The sequence below is a fragment of the Zonotrichia leucophrys genome, chromosome 4, assembly GCF_028769735.1.
Source record: "Zonotrichia leucophrys gambelii isolate GWCS_2022_RI chromosome 4, RI_Zleu_2.0, whole genome shotgun sequence".
Taxonomy (NCBI): Eukaryota; Metazoa; Chordata; class Aves; order Passeriformes; family Passerellidae; genus Zonotrichia; species Zonotrichia leucophrys.
Window position 1 is genome coordinate 31,152,027 of NC_088173.1, and position 17,890 is coordinate 31,169,916.

Sequence of the window (17,890 nt, forward strand, 5' to 3'; positions counted from 1 at the left end):
CACATATTCTCTTTTACTACATTATGGGGAAAACAGCATGATTGTCTGTCAAATGGCTGATCTTTGCATTTTACAGGATTACACCCTCAGTGTATAATAGTATGCAGCTGTATTTATTGTGATGTGTGATGGGGAATTGTTCAAGTTGTTTATGCAGAATTTTTTTTTCCCCCCAAAAAGAGCTGAACAGCTGGGACCTTGTCTACATGGGACTAGAGGCAACTACATAACTTAGTTGTCCCCTTACTTTTGGAATTCTTCATCTGTGAAGCTGAGTGGCTCACAGGAGCAATGACCTTCCTTAGCAGGGGGATTTAGTCATGATGGGACACACAGGAGCTGGAGCAAAGTGACAGTAGGGTGGCAGCTGGGCTGCTCTGCACACCTTTGAGAGAATGCATCTTGCAAATTGCAGACGCACCCGGGAGTAGCCACAGGGCATGGGAAATTGCAAATCCAGACAAACTGGTGTCTGACTCAGTAACAGCTGTGTGGTGACAAACTCTCACTAATGATAGAGAGCTTTTTCTGGGTCTAAAATGTTTTTATAAAGTGTGCTGTAGGTTGAGAGAACAGCTGCTGGCTTGGCCTCCACTGCCTTAATGTGGGCTTTGAGCCAGCCAGCCTCTGTCCCACTGTTGAACTTCTTGGGTCACTCTGTTTTGCACCTCTGTATTGCTGAGCAGCCCAACTAGAAACAAGCAGTGAGAGCTGGAATAATCAGTTCTGGCTCAGAGTATTCCCTGGGTAGTCCTTTGGATGGATTGGTTTTCTTGGGGAAGCCTCATCTGGACTGTATCTTCAGGAATCCAGCATGCTGTGTGTTCAGAGAGAAACAAGCAGGTGGACCTCTCCACATTTTCAGGATATTCCAGGCAGGGGAAGATGGACAGACTTCTCCTTTTTGTATGTCTGTGCTACTGCAGGGAAGAGAAGAGATGGAGGATTTTGTTTCTTCTCCTGGTCTGTATGGTGCTTCTTACACCCTTGCTGTGTGTGGCTGTATTTTTGCAGTGGGTTTCCATGGCAAGGTTTTGGTAGCAGAAGTGGGGCCCTACAGAGTTTGCTCCTGTGAGAAGCTGCTGGGCGCTTCCCATCTCTCTGACCACCAGTGCCAGATGGCTCCAAGACAGAGTCACCACTGGCCAGGGACAAGCCCATCGGCAGTGGTGGCAGTGCCTTTGGGGTGACAGATAAGAAGGGGAGAAAAACCAAAAGCCCTTGCAGCAGCAGTTGCAGCTGGAGCAGGTAGATGCCTGAAGGAGGCTGTGATCCTGTGAGAAGCCTGTGCTGGAGCAGACTTGAGACAGGACCTGTGGACCCATGGAGAGAGGAGCCCACACTAGAGTAGGTTTATGGCAGGACTTATGACTCCATGGGGGACCCCAGTCCATGAAGAACTGCAGTCTGTGGGAGGGGGCCCCACACTGGAGCAGAGGAAAAGTGTGAGGAGTCCTTCCCTTAGGAGGAAGGAGCAGCAGAGTCAATCTGTGATGAACTGACTGCAGACCCCATTCCTGAACCTCTGTGCCACTGTGGAGGGAGGAGGTAGACAAAATTAGGAGGAAAAAGTCAGGAGTGAAGTTGAGGCCAGGAAGAAGTACTGGGTAGGGCAGAGGTGTTTTAAGATTTGGGTTTATTTCTCATTGTCCTTCTCTGATTTGACTGGTAAAAAAATTAAAGTATTTTTCAAAGTCAAGTCTGTTTTGCCCATGACAGCAACTGGTGAGTGATCTCTTCCTGCTCTTACCTCAATGACCCTTTCATTGTATTTTGTCTCCCGTCGCATTGAGGAAGGGAGTGATAAGAGTGACTATGGTGGGCATGTGGCATCCAGCCAGGGTTAACCCACCACAATTTTATAGGCAGAACTGCTGGATGGGGTTGAATGTACTGAAGCAGAGGATGCTTGGTGGCAGGTTTCCAAACCAGGGAGTCAGCAGCAAGCACCAGGCCTACTTACACTCGTTGCATAATCAAATGAGTTTTCAGCTCCCTGTGCATTTCTCTAAATCTTCCTTGTGAGCAGCCTCTTTCTTTGTCCGAGAGATTTTCATGCTCTTATTTCAGACAGTGATGCATGCGCTAGATTTGGAAAAGTCTCATATCCATATGACTCTGGTATATCAAAGTGGCTAAATTTAGAAAATCTAACAGAAAAGAGCTTCCCCTTCCTGTGATCTGACATTATGTTTCTTGGTCGCTGTTATTTTTACTATGGAGCAGCTTAAATCTATTTTTTGGGCACTAAGTGATGGCTACAGTGTGAAAGAAGAAATTTGTTTCTGTGAAGTGAGGCAGCCATGCTGCCCTCAGAGCAGCCTGCTCATGCTGAGCATGTGCCATTGCTGTGTTGGGGCCCCCTTCCAGCCCTGCTCAGCTCTCTTGAGCTCTGACTGCTCAGTACAGGGTCTCTGGGGCTCGGCGCTTTGATGGCTCTAAACTTCTTCAACATCTTGTAGATGTAGTGAGTGGCAGTGGTGATGGATTTTAACACACACACACATACACATCCCCCCACTCCAGTACTTCACTCATCCTCCAATTTCAAGGAGGACAGTATAGGAAAGATGTTTGACTGGCAGCAAAGTAGGAGACCAATGGGACTTTGCATGGGAGCTAGTCATGCCTCTGGTTTCACAGGTCTCTTTAATACATGGATCTTTCACTGTACACTGTTAGGACTGTGCCATCCCTGCCTGGAAAATGCACTGGTGGAATCATGCCCTGCTGAGCACCTTTAGCTCTTGGTGTCAGGAATATCTAATTCAAGCTGCCAACTTTCGGCATATTCCCATGCATATTGCCAACTTTTACTCATTTTGGTTTGACATTTTTATTTGTTTGGGTTGTTTGCTGTTTTTAAAGCCATCTCTTTTGTTAAAACTTTCTCTGTGGAGGTTCAAGCCCATATTTTATTATAGCTAACTGCTCTGCTTCAACAGCCTTCTGACTTGTTTCTGAACATCCCACGCCTGCTTTCATATTGAGATGGAGTGAAGGAAGACAGCTGGGATGTTGGGAAGAGATGTCTTTTTTTGCTGACCTCAATATCCCAGAAATCTGCTGAGCAAGAATTTATTTCTTACTTTTTCATAATTTTAAGCTTCTGGTGGACAATTATGTAGGAATGTTCAACATGTGAAAATGGAGGCAGTGTGAGCCTCACTCTGGAGCTTTGGTCATCTCCAAGTGCTTTTGTTCAGGTTCGTGGTGGTGCCAGAGGGCTCTGCAGGGAGTGAAACTCCAGTGTGCTTTGTCCTCACTGAAAGGTCCAGCCAGATCTGCACACCTGAACGTGTACTGTCAGGAGTTTTGGGCAGGGAGTCTCCTCACGCTGTCACGTGAAGGGTCGTGCTGTGATCCAGCGCTGGTGACATTTTCATGGCAGCTTGAGCAAGCAGGAAGTTTGTAGTTTCTCAAAGGAGCATGTGTGTGCCCAGAGGGAGCCCTACAGGCTCTGAGGTGATCATTACTGGATTTTGGAAAGATCTTAGCTGATGCTTGCATAGGACAATAATTCAGCTTGGCAAGTGGCTGCTGTGGTCAGCTTGGAGCCTTCCTAGGGTGAGGTGCTGAAATAAACAATCAAGAGTTGAGTCTTGTGTGCGTCTTTTCCTAAGCAATGTGTTTGTACCTCAAAGGCTCAGCCAAACTAAAGACTTCCTTGGATGAAAGAAAAGCTTGGGAACCTTCCGTTGGGATCAGAAAAAAAAAATATTACCTTTTTCTGTGTCTTTTGTAATGGAAAGCTACCACATAACTTTTGAAGCTGCCTGTTAATTTTAACTTGTTCTTTATCCTTCTTTGAAATAAATCACATCTTACTTCTCTGACAAAAGAGTTTAGCATGTTATGTACTTACACACATGCACATTTTTGAATGCCTACAGTGAAGTTTAACACAATGTTAAGAAAATGTTGCCGAGCACAGCAAGATCATGTTCAGTTTAGTGATTCAGACAGGATCTGATTTCAAAAAAAGAGAAAAAAAGTGAAAATAAATAAAGAAACCCTCCAACCAACCACTGGGCTGAAGAGGGTGTGATGAGAGGAGATGCTTTGTGGGCTATTTTGGGAAGTGTGGTAGGTTGGCTCTGAATCTGGACTTCTGGCCCAGCACTTTGCAGTGCTTCACATTAAAAGCTGGCAGCTGTGCAAGTGTGGCCAGGTGTCTTTGGCTAAGGGAAGCTGAGCAGTGTGGCTGTTCACTTAGTGCATGGCTGCTGCTGCCCCTGGGCCCAGGCTGGATGCTGGCATCAGGGTCCTCGTAGTGAGCCTGGGCGCCTTGAAGGCAGTTCTTGACCAGACTCTGGTTTATCACCACTGTGGGATCACCAGTTGTCACATTTTATGGCAGAGCCGTGCCCAGGCTTCAGGTCAGAGTTTATTGCTCTTAGCTGTGCTTCCTGAAGCATTTAGCATCAGTATTTCTCTGAAATAGCACCTTTGGTTGAAATGTGTGTGGCAAAACAACCTCTGCTCTGCAGCTGCTGCATCATACAAGGTTTGTGCATGATTCTGCTCCTCTGGCATGCGCAAAGTGCACCTGATCGCATCTGAATCTTGCAGGTGAGCACTGGAACTGAGAGCTGCCTACGACGTTATGGCTCTCCTGGAGACAGCACTTCACCCCTTGCTCTGTGCTGCTTTATTCTCAGTTGCATAATGCAGCGTGATGCGGATAATCCGGTCATCATTACAAAAGGATTTAAAACCCCTTTTTAATCAGAACTCATTTTTAATAAAGCTTTGCCTTGCTTGGAGGACTGTTTTCCTGGCTTGAGTGTTTAAGAACAAAATGCAGGAGACTGAGGGAGGAGGGAGGCTGGTGCCTCTGTCTGGCACCCAGGTGGTTGCTGGTGAAGTCCAGAACTGTGGGACACTTTTCCAGTAGCACCAAGCGTGCAAAATCCCTACGTGCCCAGATAGATGCAGCTCATACGTCTGTGCTTTCTCAGAATTTTTCACTGACAGAGCTGACTTCTGGTGGTGGAGAGAAGGAAAGGCTTGATCTAGTCCAGTCTGACTTCTACTCCCTCTTTTAACCCTCTGTGTCCAAAACACTGATTGGTAGTCCTCTAGGGCCTCCTGCATCTCAGAACAAGCTGTGGTCCTGGACAAAGGGCAGCATTTCCTTCTCTTGTAATGGCAATGGCTTACAGTGTGTGTGATTGACCTTATTTCTTTGGCTGTTGCTCTGCCATTGTATTGTGAAAAGTGCACTGACTAAAACAGCGTGTGAACTCTTATGTAGCTCTGAAGTGTATCCTCTTCCCACTTTTCTGGCAGTAGCCACCTCTTGAGCTGCTATGCCTGCTTCACCTCCTCCCAGAGCAAGCCTGACTGAGGGCTTTAACTCTGGCACTTGGCGTTTGAGAGCAAGCATTCTGCTGCTTCCTGGTTTTTTTCAATCCCAGTAGTTCTCACTCTTGGGGAGCACACCTCCAGTGCATGCTTTAGATATCCCTGAGTCTCCTCTTTGATCAGTGTAAGTTGATGACTGGGAAGTTTTAAGGTGGTTCCTCCCCAAGACAGATCCCATCCGAGGAGAGCTGGTAAGTTTGCAGTTCAGGTGAGCTGATAAAACATCTGAAGGAGGGGGGGGAGCTCAGGGTTGTGTTACAATGACACTGGTGAGTAAGTACCCCAGAGTTGTCCACCTGGTGGAAACCTAGAAGTAATACTGGTTTACAGTACAAATAGAGGACCAGGAGAGAGCTCGGCTCTAGGACAGAATTCCCTATGAGAGAAAGTTGCAGAGTAGAAGAAATGGTGGAGGAGTTAAATGTTCTCCTGGCAGCACTGCTGCTTCCCTGTGAGGCTGATAAGTTCTTTCTGGGCCCCAGAGCTCCTTCCTATTGCAGTAACAAATGTGACTACTATAGAAGTGATTTTTAAACAGCAAAGATGAATGCTGCAGGTGATTTTTGGGCACTGAGAACTCAGACCAGATGGCATTTAGCAGGCAGTGAACTCTGTAAGAGTTAAGTAGCAAAGCTATTGTTTCTGTATTCACATGACTTCTCACTGGGAGGCATTCCAACATAGAATAAAAAGCAATAAGCATTGGCCTCAGCAGAGATAATAATATTAAGTTCATAAACAAGCACTTTTCATTGGGAAAAAGGTATTTGTAAGAAAAAGCTAGCTATTGCATTGATTTACGGCAATTAGTTGTCTGTCATCTGTTTGGATATTAGGGAATGAGAGGGGTCAGAAAAGAGTGGTTAAATTATTGGAAATATTGAGGAATCACAAATCAACACAAAAAGAAAAGTTAAAAGGTAAGTTTTCATCCCATCTGGAAAAGGGAGCAAGTAAAAGCTGTTAATAGTAGAAGGACAGACTGAGCTTTATTCTATCATTGAGCAAGAGAAAGCCAGCAGGTCACTCAAACTTTGAAGACTGCAGTTTTGGTAATAACAAAAGGTACTTTAAGCCAAACAAACAGAGCAGATTGAAAACAAAAATCAGGTTTCCACCTCTGTTGGCATAGGGAGACTCAGGCTCTGAGCTCTGTGGAGTGCTGCTTGGGCACTTCCATGTGTGCCAGCAATGCTTTTAGAGTGGCCTTATGCAGTTCTCCTCCTCCAAAAGGAGAATTGGCTGGTCTTGGTGCTCTGCTCCCTCTGATTTTAGCCATATATCTTGATGCAAATCTGCACCACACTTTGTTTCATAAGGAAGAAACACTTGACTAAGGATGTACTCAACAAACTATTATGTAAATTAAACAAATATATGCAAAGAAGGAAGTTATATCTGATGTCCTTGTAATTAGGGAAACCTCTCTGATCCTGCAGCTTCGTGGTCAGCTAAAGCCATACCTGTGGACAGCATGTAGTGTGGGGTTAGTTGTTATTATGTAGAAAGTGGATAGCTTTGAAGGAAAAATGCCAAGGAGGCACTTTGTTCCAATTAAGCATGAGCCTAGAATAAATTCTGTGATGTACGTGTATAGACCAAATTCCCCAGTATAGAGACTTCACTACGAAGTCATGTTGATAGATTAGAACAGGGATGCCCTCAAGTTGGTTCAGTAAGTGGGTAAAACACTTGATTTAACATTTGAATATGAGCAAGACCTTTGGTGTAAAGACTTCTCCTTAGACCAGTCGATGTTGAAAGGTAAAAAAATAAATGTTCCTGTGTTTAAGTGGGCTCTGTGGTTGTCCTGATGAGCAGCGAGTGTTCTAGGGTGACTAAAATGGCTTTACAGAGGAATATTGTGCATAAATCTCACCTTAAGTGATCTGGGAGAGAATACCTACCACCACTAGTCTGAAAATACAATTCCTTCCAGTTCAATTTGCAAAACACACTGAAACCTTGGAATGGCCCTAAGGCAGAGCAATTCTCATGGAGTCAGGTTACTTTTATCCAGAAAGGAGTTTACTTAATCTCAGAGAAAACTGTTGGGCAGAACACGTAGATACAAGTCTTGCATATGTGTTTTGGTTTGTTCTCTTTTTTCTTGGCTGCCAAAAGATAAGTAAATGTTAAAAAAAAAAAAAAAAGAGAGAGAGAGAAGAAAAGAAAGGATGTTTTGGCAGAGTGTAAAAGGGAAAACTCCAAGTATTTCACTTAGCAGCTGGACACCTGCCAACTTCTAGAAGGGGGGCTTCCTAGCCAGAATCCAACCTTCAGCCATGGCATGCATGGACATCTTGCGAGGAAGGAGCAAGCCAGGAGGGGAAAAGACTTGTCTCAAGCGCTCTCCCAGCCTTAGTCTCTCATCAGCAGATGACATCAGCACACGGACTTGTCTCCTTAGTAATGCTTAAGGACACTTTGCCAGTTCATGGTCTGTAGTACCTGCATTAAGGCTTTCTAGCTTTTGTGTTGGAGCAGGCAGAAAACCATCAGCCAGTTCTGGGTGCAATATTAGTAGCTAGACTATTGTGAGGAAATATGTCTGGCAGACTTGACTAATTCTCTGAATTTAGTAAAAGGACAGGCGGAATCTTGGCTCTGTCTCATCAGTTGCTTAAGGCTGGAAGTCAGTGGGACTGAGTCTTGTATGGCCTGCTCTGGGGACTGGCTTCTCTCAACCTATTCATGTGTTGTGACCTAAACACAGAAAGAGAGGTAGCAGGATGGTGACAAGTCCTGGTACCCCCTGCAGACTTTAGTGGACCCTGCTTGTTAACTGTTTATCAATAGTAATGGCTTTGAGAACTCCTTTAAACTGCTTTTATTTTTCCATTTAGTTGGACCTGCAGTGGGCCGATCATCTAGATGAAAAAAGGGTCAGCATCTCCTTTGTGATGGAGGAGTAATAGCTTTGAAATTACTGTCTGGAAAGATGGGCTGAGACTGGTGGGAATTGTTGCTGTCTGGACTGTCTGCAGCCAGTGGTGTGTAGTGTTCAGGTGGATGCTCTGTGTGCAGGTGTCCCTTGCTGTTATGGGGGAGAACAGACAGGTTGGGGCTGGCTGCAGCTTTCTCTCCAGCTGGTACCTTGCCTTGGCAAACTAAAAAAGTGCTTATGGCAGATATGGCTGAAGGAGTGGAATTAAAAATAACCAAAAGGTAGATTCTGGGCTTGGTTAGTCAGTGACAGACCTGTTTCTATTCTGGGATCAGGATAATTCGCACTGAGCTCATTACACCATGACTCTCCCTTAAAATGCCTTGACAGTCAATTTCGTTCCAGCTAATAAGGTCCTAAAATGTTAATGAAGCTAATCAATTTTTCATGGCTTTGTATTGCAGTTGTCAGAAAGTGCTGTGTTGCAGCCTGCCAATTCAAAAAGCTTTTCAGATATTAGAAGGACAGCAAAACATTCAGCAATTTGTAGGATGTTTTCTTTTCTCCATCTTTCCCCAGTGCCCCCTCTCATTTTTCTAAGACTTTATGCTGTGCTGTTTGCTTGTCCCCTTTGGTCACGTCCTTTCTCCATTGTTCTACTCTGGTCACTAGTGGGAAGAGATGGCTGGTTTGCACCTTCCCTACTGCACAGGGAGAAGAGAGATGGAGTGCCTATAGGTAAAGATGAAGCTGGATGAGAGAGACTACTCATGCTGAAATACTATTTGAAATATATAGAGTTTGATGGAACAGAGTGGAGAAAGGGCATGTCGTTCATCCCCTTTCCTCATCTCTTTGGAAGGAGCAGTAGTGTCAAAAGTCACAGCCCTCCCTCCTCATGGCAGTTTGCTGAGATGTCAGTGTCACCTGGCACACATGCTGTCTGCACTCATTGTCTCATGGACTGCAGGAGGAGGAGAGAGAAGTTGCATTCTTTGTGCAGCCACATTGGTGGTCAATCACTTACCCACAGTGGCTTAGGAGCAGGTTAGATGGCAACCATCTTTTATTTTTCAGAATTACTTATTTTGTACTGCCAGCAGGAGACACAAGGCTCAAACTTTTATGACTGCTCCTGGAGTTATTTTGATGGAGCTGTTTTGATCATTTACTGCTCTCTGCATTTGTGCTTGTGAGTCTGCAGATGGGAAGTACTAAATTGTGTGGTTTGGGGATTATAAGGGGGTTTTAAATTTGCTTTTAATTGAATTCCATTTATAACTATAATTAATTTTTATGTGCCTGAGAAAAACATAATTAACTAATGTTTTGGGAAAACATAGTGTCTTGCAACTTTTGTACTTGGAAGCCTTGTACAGCCACACTGGTAAGGGATGATGTCAAATAACTCACGAGGGGAAAACTAGTGTGTGAGTTGAAATTTGGTATTTTGAATTTGAATGATTAACCCCCTGTAGATGTTGAGTGGAACATCCAGAACACTTTCCACTCAAGTTCTCCACCCAGAGGTGTGCTCAGTCCAGTGCCAAGGGCTTCCCCAGAGGTTTTGCAAATGCTCAGGTGTGTCAATGTCCTCTTCTGCTGTGACAGTGATGTGTTAAGAGCTGGCTAACCCTATAATGACTTGGGGAAGATGGAGGGTATTTAACCCCCTTAAGCCTTTCAGACCATAGCTGGTGTTTGTGTGACTCTCCCACTCCCTGAGTGGCAGAAAATAGAGTTAGTGATTGCCAGGTACTGCATCTGTCTGCCTGTGTCTCCTGGACAGGCCTTGCAGAGCACCTTGGCCTTTGGCACAGCCCTGGGCTTCCTGCCAGGGTAATTAGCCTGGCAGCTCCTTAGGTAGGAGGTAAAGTGCAGGGTGATCTCAGCTGCTGGGGAAAAAGCTGCCTAGGCTTGAGCTGAGCAGAGCCCAGCTTCTGCAGCACCTCCCGGGTTCCTGGCCTGGAGAAATGCAGCTCTGGGCTCTGAAGCTTCACCTGTCAGCTCCAAGCGGAGAAGCATTGCTGTCTGTTTCCAAAGCTTGTTTTGCGTTTCCTTCACCTCACATGACTTAAGAGCCTTGAGAAAACAATTTCCTTTGCAGCCATCTGGGGGATGGCAGGGTGAGCCATATGTATGTCCACAGTCAGAGCTGTGAGGCCTAGAGGTGAGGTGCTGTCTCGAGAGACAGCTGATGCTGTGAATGCAGAAGCTGGAAAGTTGTCCAGTGCTTGGATCAGCCAAGGCTGAGCCTACCCCTCTAACACTTGTAATGCTCTAGATTGGAGCTGGGCAGGCACAGGAGACTGCTCTGTGCTCAAGGGAGCTGTTGCTATTTTTGGTCTTGAGCCCTTCAAAGGAGAAATTGGTTCCTCTTGCATGTTTTGGAAAGCTATGACCTTTGCTCTCTGCACCCCTTTCTCTGTGCTATCAGTTTCTGGGCTTGGGGACTCACCTCTGTAGGCTAGTCCTTTGCCAGCCTTGCATCTGGCTGCCTTTCCCACTCCACATCTCCAGAGCAAACTTTCTTTTTGTTTTCAAGTCTTCCTTTTCTTTTTAAACTATATCAAATCCCAGGCTCATTTGTTCCTAGGCATGTGCTCTACCTGATGGTGGTTCTGCTCACCAGCCTGCTGTTGTGATGATTACTTACCAACAGAGTTTTTCTTCTCTGTTGCCTTTTTTGCACAGCAGTCTCTCCCAGTAGGGCTCTTTGACAGGCTGGGAGTTTTGTTGTTGATTTTGTCTGCTAGTTCTAAGCTCCTCAGACTGGGGACTGCAACATGAGGCTTATGAAACTTTTGTTCATAATGTGCATTTCACTCTGCACTGCTCCCTTTTTTTTTTTTTTTTTTTTTTTTTGTTTGATTTATGGCCAGGAGAATGACCTTGAGTGAGAAAAAGATTAAATCCTAACTTGGAGGTCTCTATCCAGCCCTCTGCCTCAAGCAGGCTGGGTAGATCAGGTCGCTCAGGACTCCAGAAATAAATCAAGTGCAGTGTTCTCTCTTTCTGGGGAATATTTTTGTGCGTGACATGCAGGCAGTGCTGCAAGGAGCATATTAAAAATTCATACCAGTACAGAGCAGTATTTTCTGAGCACAGTGCTTGAGAATAAGCTTGTGTGTCATGCACAGCAACATTTGTATGAAGAAAGTAATTAGTTTCATCTAAGCAGAGATTTAAATGGTGTGGAGTAGATGGAGGCTTGTTGTGAGACACAATCTCCTTCCCTTTCCTTCTGCCAAGACTCCTGGAAGATTTCTTGTAGAGCTGGCTGTAAAGTCCCAGTGTATGAGGGCGTTTCCTGCACTTAAAGCAGAAGGGGAAATCTGTGCACATGGGTATTCATCTCACCCTGCCTCTGTGACAGCTTTGATGTAATTGTGTGCGTGCTCCAGCTATTGAACCTTAAAACAACAAACAGCCAGGCAGAGAAGCTGTAGCTTCCCCAGCCCCAATTTCTTTGCAGTCGTATGGATGAAAGGGGACAGGACTGCATGCAACACAGAGGGGTGTTCTGAGAGCCAGGGCTCTCATGTGAGCCCTGTTTTCTGGCTGCTGTTGGAAACCAAGCATGAGGCACATGCTTTGGGTATGCAGGCAGTGTTGAAGTGTTCTATTCTCTATTCTCCTGAAGGCATGACTGCTGAGTACTATGCTGAGAGATGTCACAAGCAAAGATTAGTCAAAGGAGGCTTGAGGGAGAAACACTTGAGGCTGGGATGTAAAGTCTGTCCCCAGTCAACCACACTTGCAGTGGTTTGTGTTGGAAGGCCTTCAGCAAGGAGGAAGAGTGAGAGGGATTTAGGGTAAGAGAACATATGAGTACTGAGGCTGCAAAAACCAGTGGGTCCTTGCTCAGAGCAGCTCTAGGATATATGATGGAGTAAATGGGTCAGTGCTGAAGCAGGGCAAGATGTAGGAGCAGCTTGGTTTTGGCTCTCATTCCCTTGTTGTAAAGCATGAGCAATATATCCTCAAAGTCTCTGGCAGACTGGAGAGAGAAGCAACACCACAGAGCTGGGGCCAGGTCCTGCTCATCCACTTCTGACTGTTTGTCCCAATGGGGCCCAGATCCTGACAGCATGAAAATGGTAAACATAGGCTGATACTGTGCAAATGTGCTGTCCTGAGAGCTCTGAGGGAGAGAAGATGGCACAACAGGCTGGATTAGAGTATCTCATCCCTATGCCCTTGCAGCAGATTCTTCCTACATGAATGGGGAACCTTGAGCCGCTTTGCACAGCCACTGCAAGTGGGAGCTGCGTGAAGGCAAGTGCTCTAGGTGGGATTTTCTTCCTGCATGCAAACCTTCCTCTGTTAGGCAGCCAAGTAGGCTTACAGCTGACACTGTCTGGCTGCCAGCATGGAGTAACCAAACACTGCTACAAGTACTCGCTTTTCTTGCTGTCAGCCTCTCTCATAGCTCTGTGATTTGTCACGGGTATCTGGCATTTCACGGGTATTTTCTAAAGGCCAGTGAAGTGTGCTTTGCAGCATGCATGGCTCTGATCACTGGCATGAGCTTTGAGTGAGCCTGTGCCTGTGTGTGTTCTGGGATAGAACAGTGGCAGTGAAGAACATCTTGCTGACATAGAAGTAACTGCTTCAGGTGAGCTGGCTAATGCTGAAAGGAAACAGGCCTTTCTGGTAGAGCTCTAGGAAAGGGTGAAGGTTGGTTCCTGTCATTCCTTTGTACTGCTCATGTGTAGCACATTTCTTTTCAATGTGGGCATCATGACTTGCTCAGCCCATCTGCCTGGGAGAGTTTACAAGCCAGCTTATGGCAGCAGCCAAACTGACCATGGAAGCTTCATCACAAGGTCTTGGTTTGTGCCTCAATCTTAACTTGCTGAGCAGCACAGTTTACCAAGTTGTGGAGACCAATTTCTGTGCCAAAATACCAGGAGGGTGGCCATGGAACAGATAGAACTTTTCTGCACCATTTGTGCTATTGCAAATGAGAGGCAGCAAAGGAGAATCTTCTTAAGCATTTGCTCTCTATTTGCAGGTGCTTTTAACCAGGCTCTCTACTATAAACTTATCTGGGATTTAGATGCATCTAAACATCAGGCCTTGATCATCAAGTACTCAGCATTAAAGTGCCTTTAAAAATAGGGCTTGTGCTCTTAAATCAGATGAATAATCTTAGTCAAGCAGATTTGTCTACTGAAAAATGAAGTTGTTCTTCACACACTTGACTGTCATAGTCTTTAACCTTAAGACAAAGTAGTTGGAGTTTTGGTTAAAACCTTATTGGCTTCAGTGTTAACATTAAAACTAAGTCCATGTTGAGACTAAGATAAGCTTTGTGGTTGTGTGTGCTATTGCAGGCAACCTTTCAGAGGGGGCAAGCAGAGCTGAGGCTTCCAGTAAAATTTGTGACAGGCTCACAGAGGAATGTGCAAAATACAGCCCATACATAGGGGCAGAACAAGTACTGCAGACACAAGGTGCTACATTTAAACTGCATTTAAACTCTGAAATTAAACCAAGGAAACACCTGCCCGTGCCAGGCACTTAGCTTTTCCTTTTGTATCCTTTTGTATCAATCAGTCCAATATCTCTTTGGAGCTCCTCTTTCCCATCCTGCTGTGGCCCTGAGGACTTGTAGGAGATTATCCAATAATAATCTCCTACAGTTTGAATAATTTCTGAATAGAAATGTGAGGTTTCTGAAACCTCCAAGAGATTCTGGGCTGGAGAGTTGTATCTAAGCAGGGTGTCTCAATGCTGGTTTGTTACAGCATACATCACAGTGCATATAGCAATGGCATTTGCATTGACTTTTATTCAGTAAGTGATATGAGGTGTGATTTAGATAGTTATACCTAGTTTAGTATTGTGATGAATTTGTGCAGCAAAGATGATCAGTTTGCAATGAGAAGGGGATGGGAACAGTATAGTAAAACAGCAGGACATCTTCTAGCTGAAAGGGGGAAGGACTAGTAAGGACCCATAGATGACCTTCTGTCCACTTGGTGCATGATATGTCTTATGGTGAAATTGTAAGAAAAGTCTTTCTTCTGGGGAGCAGCATGTATGTCAGCAGGAAATGGGAGTGGGGCTGGAAGAGATTTGGTTGGGGCTGGGTACAGGGTAAGGTGAGCTTTATCCTAGAGACAGCCTAGGGAGGAAGGTAAAGCCATAAAAACAAGGACGGTGACTGAAGAGCCGTGGTAAGGGTTTTGCCTGCAAATCAGACATCTGTTTTACCCTACAGCAATCTCCTCTGTGTGAGAAATCACCATCTAAGTATTTCTGAAGTGGGAAGATGGAAATAGGCATGAAGGCTCAAGCAGACAGACCAGTCTTATTGCACTCCTCTGATTTAAGATTTAGTGGATATCAGCCCTGTCTTTAAAGTGCATAATGGTGCACTGATTTTGTGACTCGTTTTTCAGAAATGGGCTTTCAGTACAGTTATCAGTACTGCAGGTTGGAAGTCAGCCTGGGGTTGGAAACCTGGGAATTGCTGGGAGCTGGAGCTCTGTGGTGTACATGCTTGATGGGGTGCAATGCTGCTTTCAAAATATGACAGCTCATGTAATTGAAGACGCTGCCTTGCAGACTTAACTTTGAATTGCAAATGCCATGACATTTCTTCTGGTTTAGAAGACGCATCTTCCTCACTTAAAAGCTGTTCTGCCAGTTCAGGTTTAAGTGTAGGTGTGAGGTGAGGGGAGATACTCAAACCAAATGTGAATTCAGACTGCAGACTATGGGAGCAAACTAGAATTGCTGGCCCTACAAGTATCTCTCAAGGGGAACTGTGCATATTCCTTGCCAAGCCCACCCCTCTGTTTTCTCTATATGAAATGACATGCTGTTTTCTGAAGGTGAGAAGAGAAGCAGAAGAGGGAAGGAGAAGAGGGAAGCAGCATTTGTAGGGTTTCATGTCCTGTGATGGGGCAGCCTGTTGTGCTGTTGCTGCACAGACTGAGCAGTACTTTGAAGTGTGATTTCTTTTCTGTTTTTCCTGGGGTGCCCAGCAGTAGCCACTAGACAGAAGGAGACATTTTCTGATGTTCTTTAACAGTAGAGGAATTTATTGCAAGTGCATTTAAAAATAGAGGAGTCCAAGGACCATCTGTCTTGAGTGTTTTAGTGGAAGCAGGGACAGCTCGCAGTGGCTGCTTGATTGATGGGTCCAGAGAGTTTTGGGTGGACCTGTGGCTGCAGCCCACTCACAGCTGGCCTGCCTCTGTAAAGAAAGTCACTGATCAAGCCAGCAGTGACCTGGCGCCTCTGCTTTGGGTAGGTCTGTTTGGCAGCCATGCAGGCAAACTCAGAATTGAGCCCTTGCTGGTCATCCCATATTGCCTTTGGGAGCAGACCTATCTCCCAGAGAGGTATCAAGAGGTGTTTCTGGTGCTGTTGGGTGTCTAAGCTGAAGATGGACTGCTTTGAGGAGATGACTTGTTGATGGCTGGGGGATCTGCCTTGCTGGGGCCAGTCATGTGTGGAATGGAGCCAGGAGGAAACTTGATTTGCTCTGAGCAAGCTGTTGGGGAGTGTTCCCCAGGGCTGGGCACAGCTCAGCAACTGGCTTTCCCCTCTCACTGTGCTGACCTGTGTCTTGCCCTGAGCTACATTCTGCAAGGGTGCCAGCAGTGAGGAGCTGCCAACTTGGCACTTGAACAGTGGAGCTGAGGCAACTCATTTCATAGAGGGATAGCAGGCGTTGTGAGAGCCCCCCACTGCTAGTGACTCAATACAGAGCTGGTATTGCTTCCAATATGGAAGAGCTGACAGCTGGGAGCTGGGATTTGCATGCTCAGCAGAGTACAGCATAGCCAAGAGTCCTGATAGGATGCAGCAGCAGTCCCATGGCAGTTGTGGCAAACGCACCCAAGGAGAGAGGCATTAGGGAATCTTCCATCTAAATGCTGTGAATGCCTAAGGAGGTCTTGAGGCTGTGTGCAGTGATTCAAAGCAGAGACTGGAAAGATGGCAGTTATGTGTGTGGGGAGCAGCATGTCTGTAAGGCCTACTCAGGACACTCACCATGGTTACATGTATGGGACCTGCTTGCAGTGCAGGACCAGGAAGCCCTCTTGCAGTGCTTGCCTGCATCACTCACCGATGCTTACCTGGTGAGGGGGTGAGGAAGGGCATACTAAAAGCAAAAATTGCCTTGCTGATGCTTAAAAATTTTCACTGTTTTCCTTTATTCACAGGAGAACTGCTGAGTCAGCCAAGACCAGAGGGACTGACGGAGATCATCTGTCCCAAGAACGGCAGCGAGCGAGTTAATGTTGCCTTGGTTTACCCCCCCACTCCTACTGTGATCAGCCCTTGTTCCAAGTGAGACCAGAAAGCAGACCTATTCCCCTGTCAGTAGACACCAGAAAGCCTACGTAAAACATGCCCTCACTAAGCACTTCTTTTGGAAGGGAGCAGCCCCACAGCCTGGGGACTGTTCTAATTATTTGTGGCTATAGACAGCCCACTCAGAGGATAAGAAGTACAGTGAAATGGGCTGAGGTGTTCTTTGAGCTGTGTTGTGGCAGATGCAAGATCAGGAGATAGTGCAGTCATAGGTGGGTTTTGGTAGGATGGGAGCTCAGAAGATTTCTGTGCACTCCCTTCTCAAGCAGGACCACTCTCACAGGCAGGTCAGGTTCCTTGGGACCTTGTAGAGGTGAGGGTGTCATCCTTGGGTGACAAGGATGGAGGTGCTAACACCACCCCCCCCCCAGATTTTATTCTGGGACAGAACTTCTTTCCTTTTGTTCCATCTAATTCTCTCTTATTGTTTTATTTTATTGACTTGGTTTTCATTGCCATAAGATGCATTACTGGCTTGTGTTCAACGTTTTCCACCAGATCCCAAGCCAGCAGGAACTCCAGGCTATGGTGGTGCCTGGGGTTGTCCTGTTGTAGGAGTAGAGTTATACACTTGTCCTTGTTGAATTTTACAGCACTGTTGTTGATTCAGTCCTCCTAGACAGGAGCCCTACCCTCTTGTGTATCTATAGTCTATATGCACTTCACAGAGTGGGAATGTACTTGGAAAACAGAGCTGTATTGTGATGGGAAAAAAGTGGAACAACACTCACAAAAGCAGTCAGTGCCTTGGCTTTTTGATGCTTGAGTTTTCCAGAAAAACAGAAATTCAGCCAGGGTCTGTCTAATTGGAGCGGCACAAAGGAATTTGGTAGGGAGCTTAGAGGAGCAGCTAAGTGTCTTGCTGGTGTCTGCTGCTGTGCTGTATGTGAATGCCTGTTACTTTCACTTCAGTGTCTTGACAGTAGCTTTAGATGCTGTTCTCTCTGTTCCGTACCCTCCCATTCCAAAATACCACTCTTGGTAGAGAATAGCTCCAGTGATAGGTGGCTGTTGAGCTGTGTGTGAAGGTGAGGTTGAAGTACCTGTGTGAGGCAGAAAACAGAGATGCTCTGATACTGAGCCACAGGCCATTACTGCCTGTTCATTTGGTTCTCCTGTGTGTGTGTACTTGGCACAGCATGTTTCTAACCTGCAGGTGCCATTTTTATTGTACTGTGCTGTCAGGCTATGCCTCCAATCCTCCTTGTCCTCTAGCCTGCCTGCCTTCCTCTGGTCTGTTAACTGTGTCCCAGTTTTACAGTCACTCTGCTGGCCGGAAACTTGTGTTCTCAAAAAGGC

The 17,890-nt window shown here is 45.9% G+C and overlaps 1 protein-coding gene across 4 annotated transcripts in view; it reads left to right on the forward strand.

The window, feature by feature from the left end:
• Positions 1-17,890, forward strand: part of MFHAS1 (multifunctional ROCO family signaling regulator 1) — a 34,862-nt gene that overhangs the window by 12,674 nt on the left and 4,298 nt on the right. For all 4 annotated transcript variants that reach the window (XR_010439881.1, XR_010439880.1, XR_010439882.1 and 1 more), the window contains exon 2: positions 16,441-16,567. Coding sequence is in view for 1 of the 4 variants with exons in the window: in XM_064711028.1 (XP_064567098.1) it covers positions 16,441-16,567 (127 nt within the window). In the remaining 3 variants the exon portion in view is untranslated. The remainder of the gene's footprint in view (positions 1-16,440; positions 16,568-17,890) is intronic.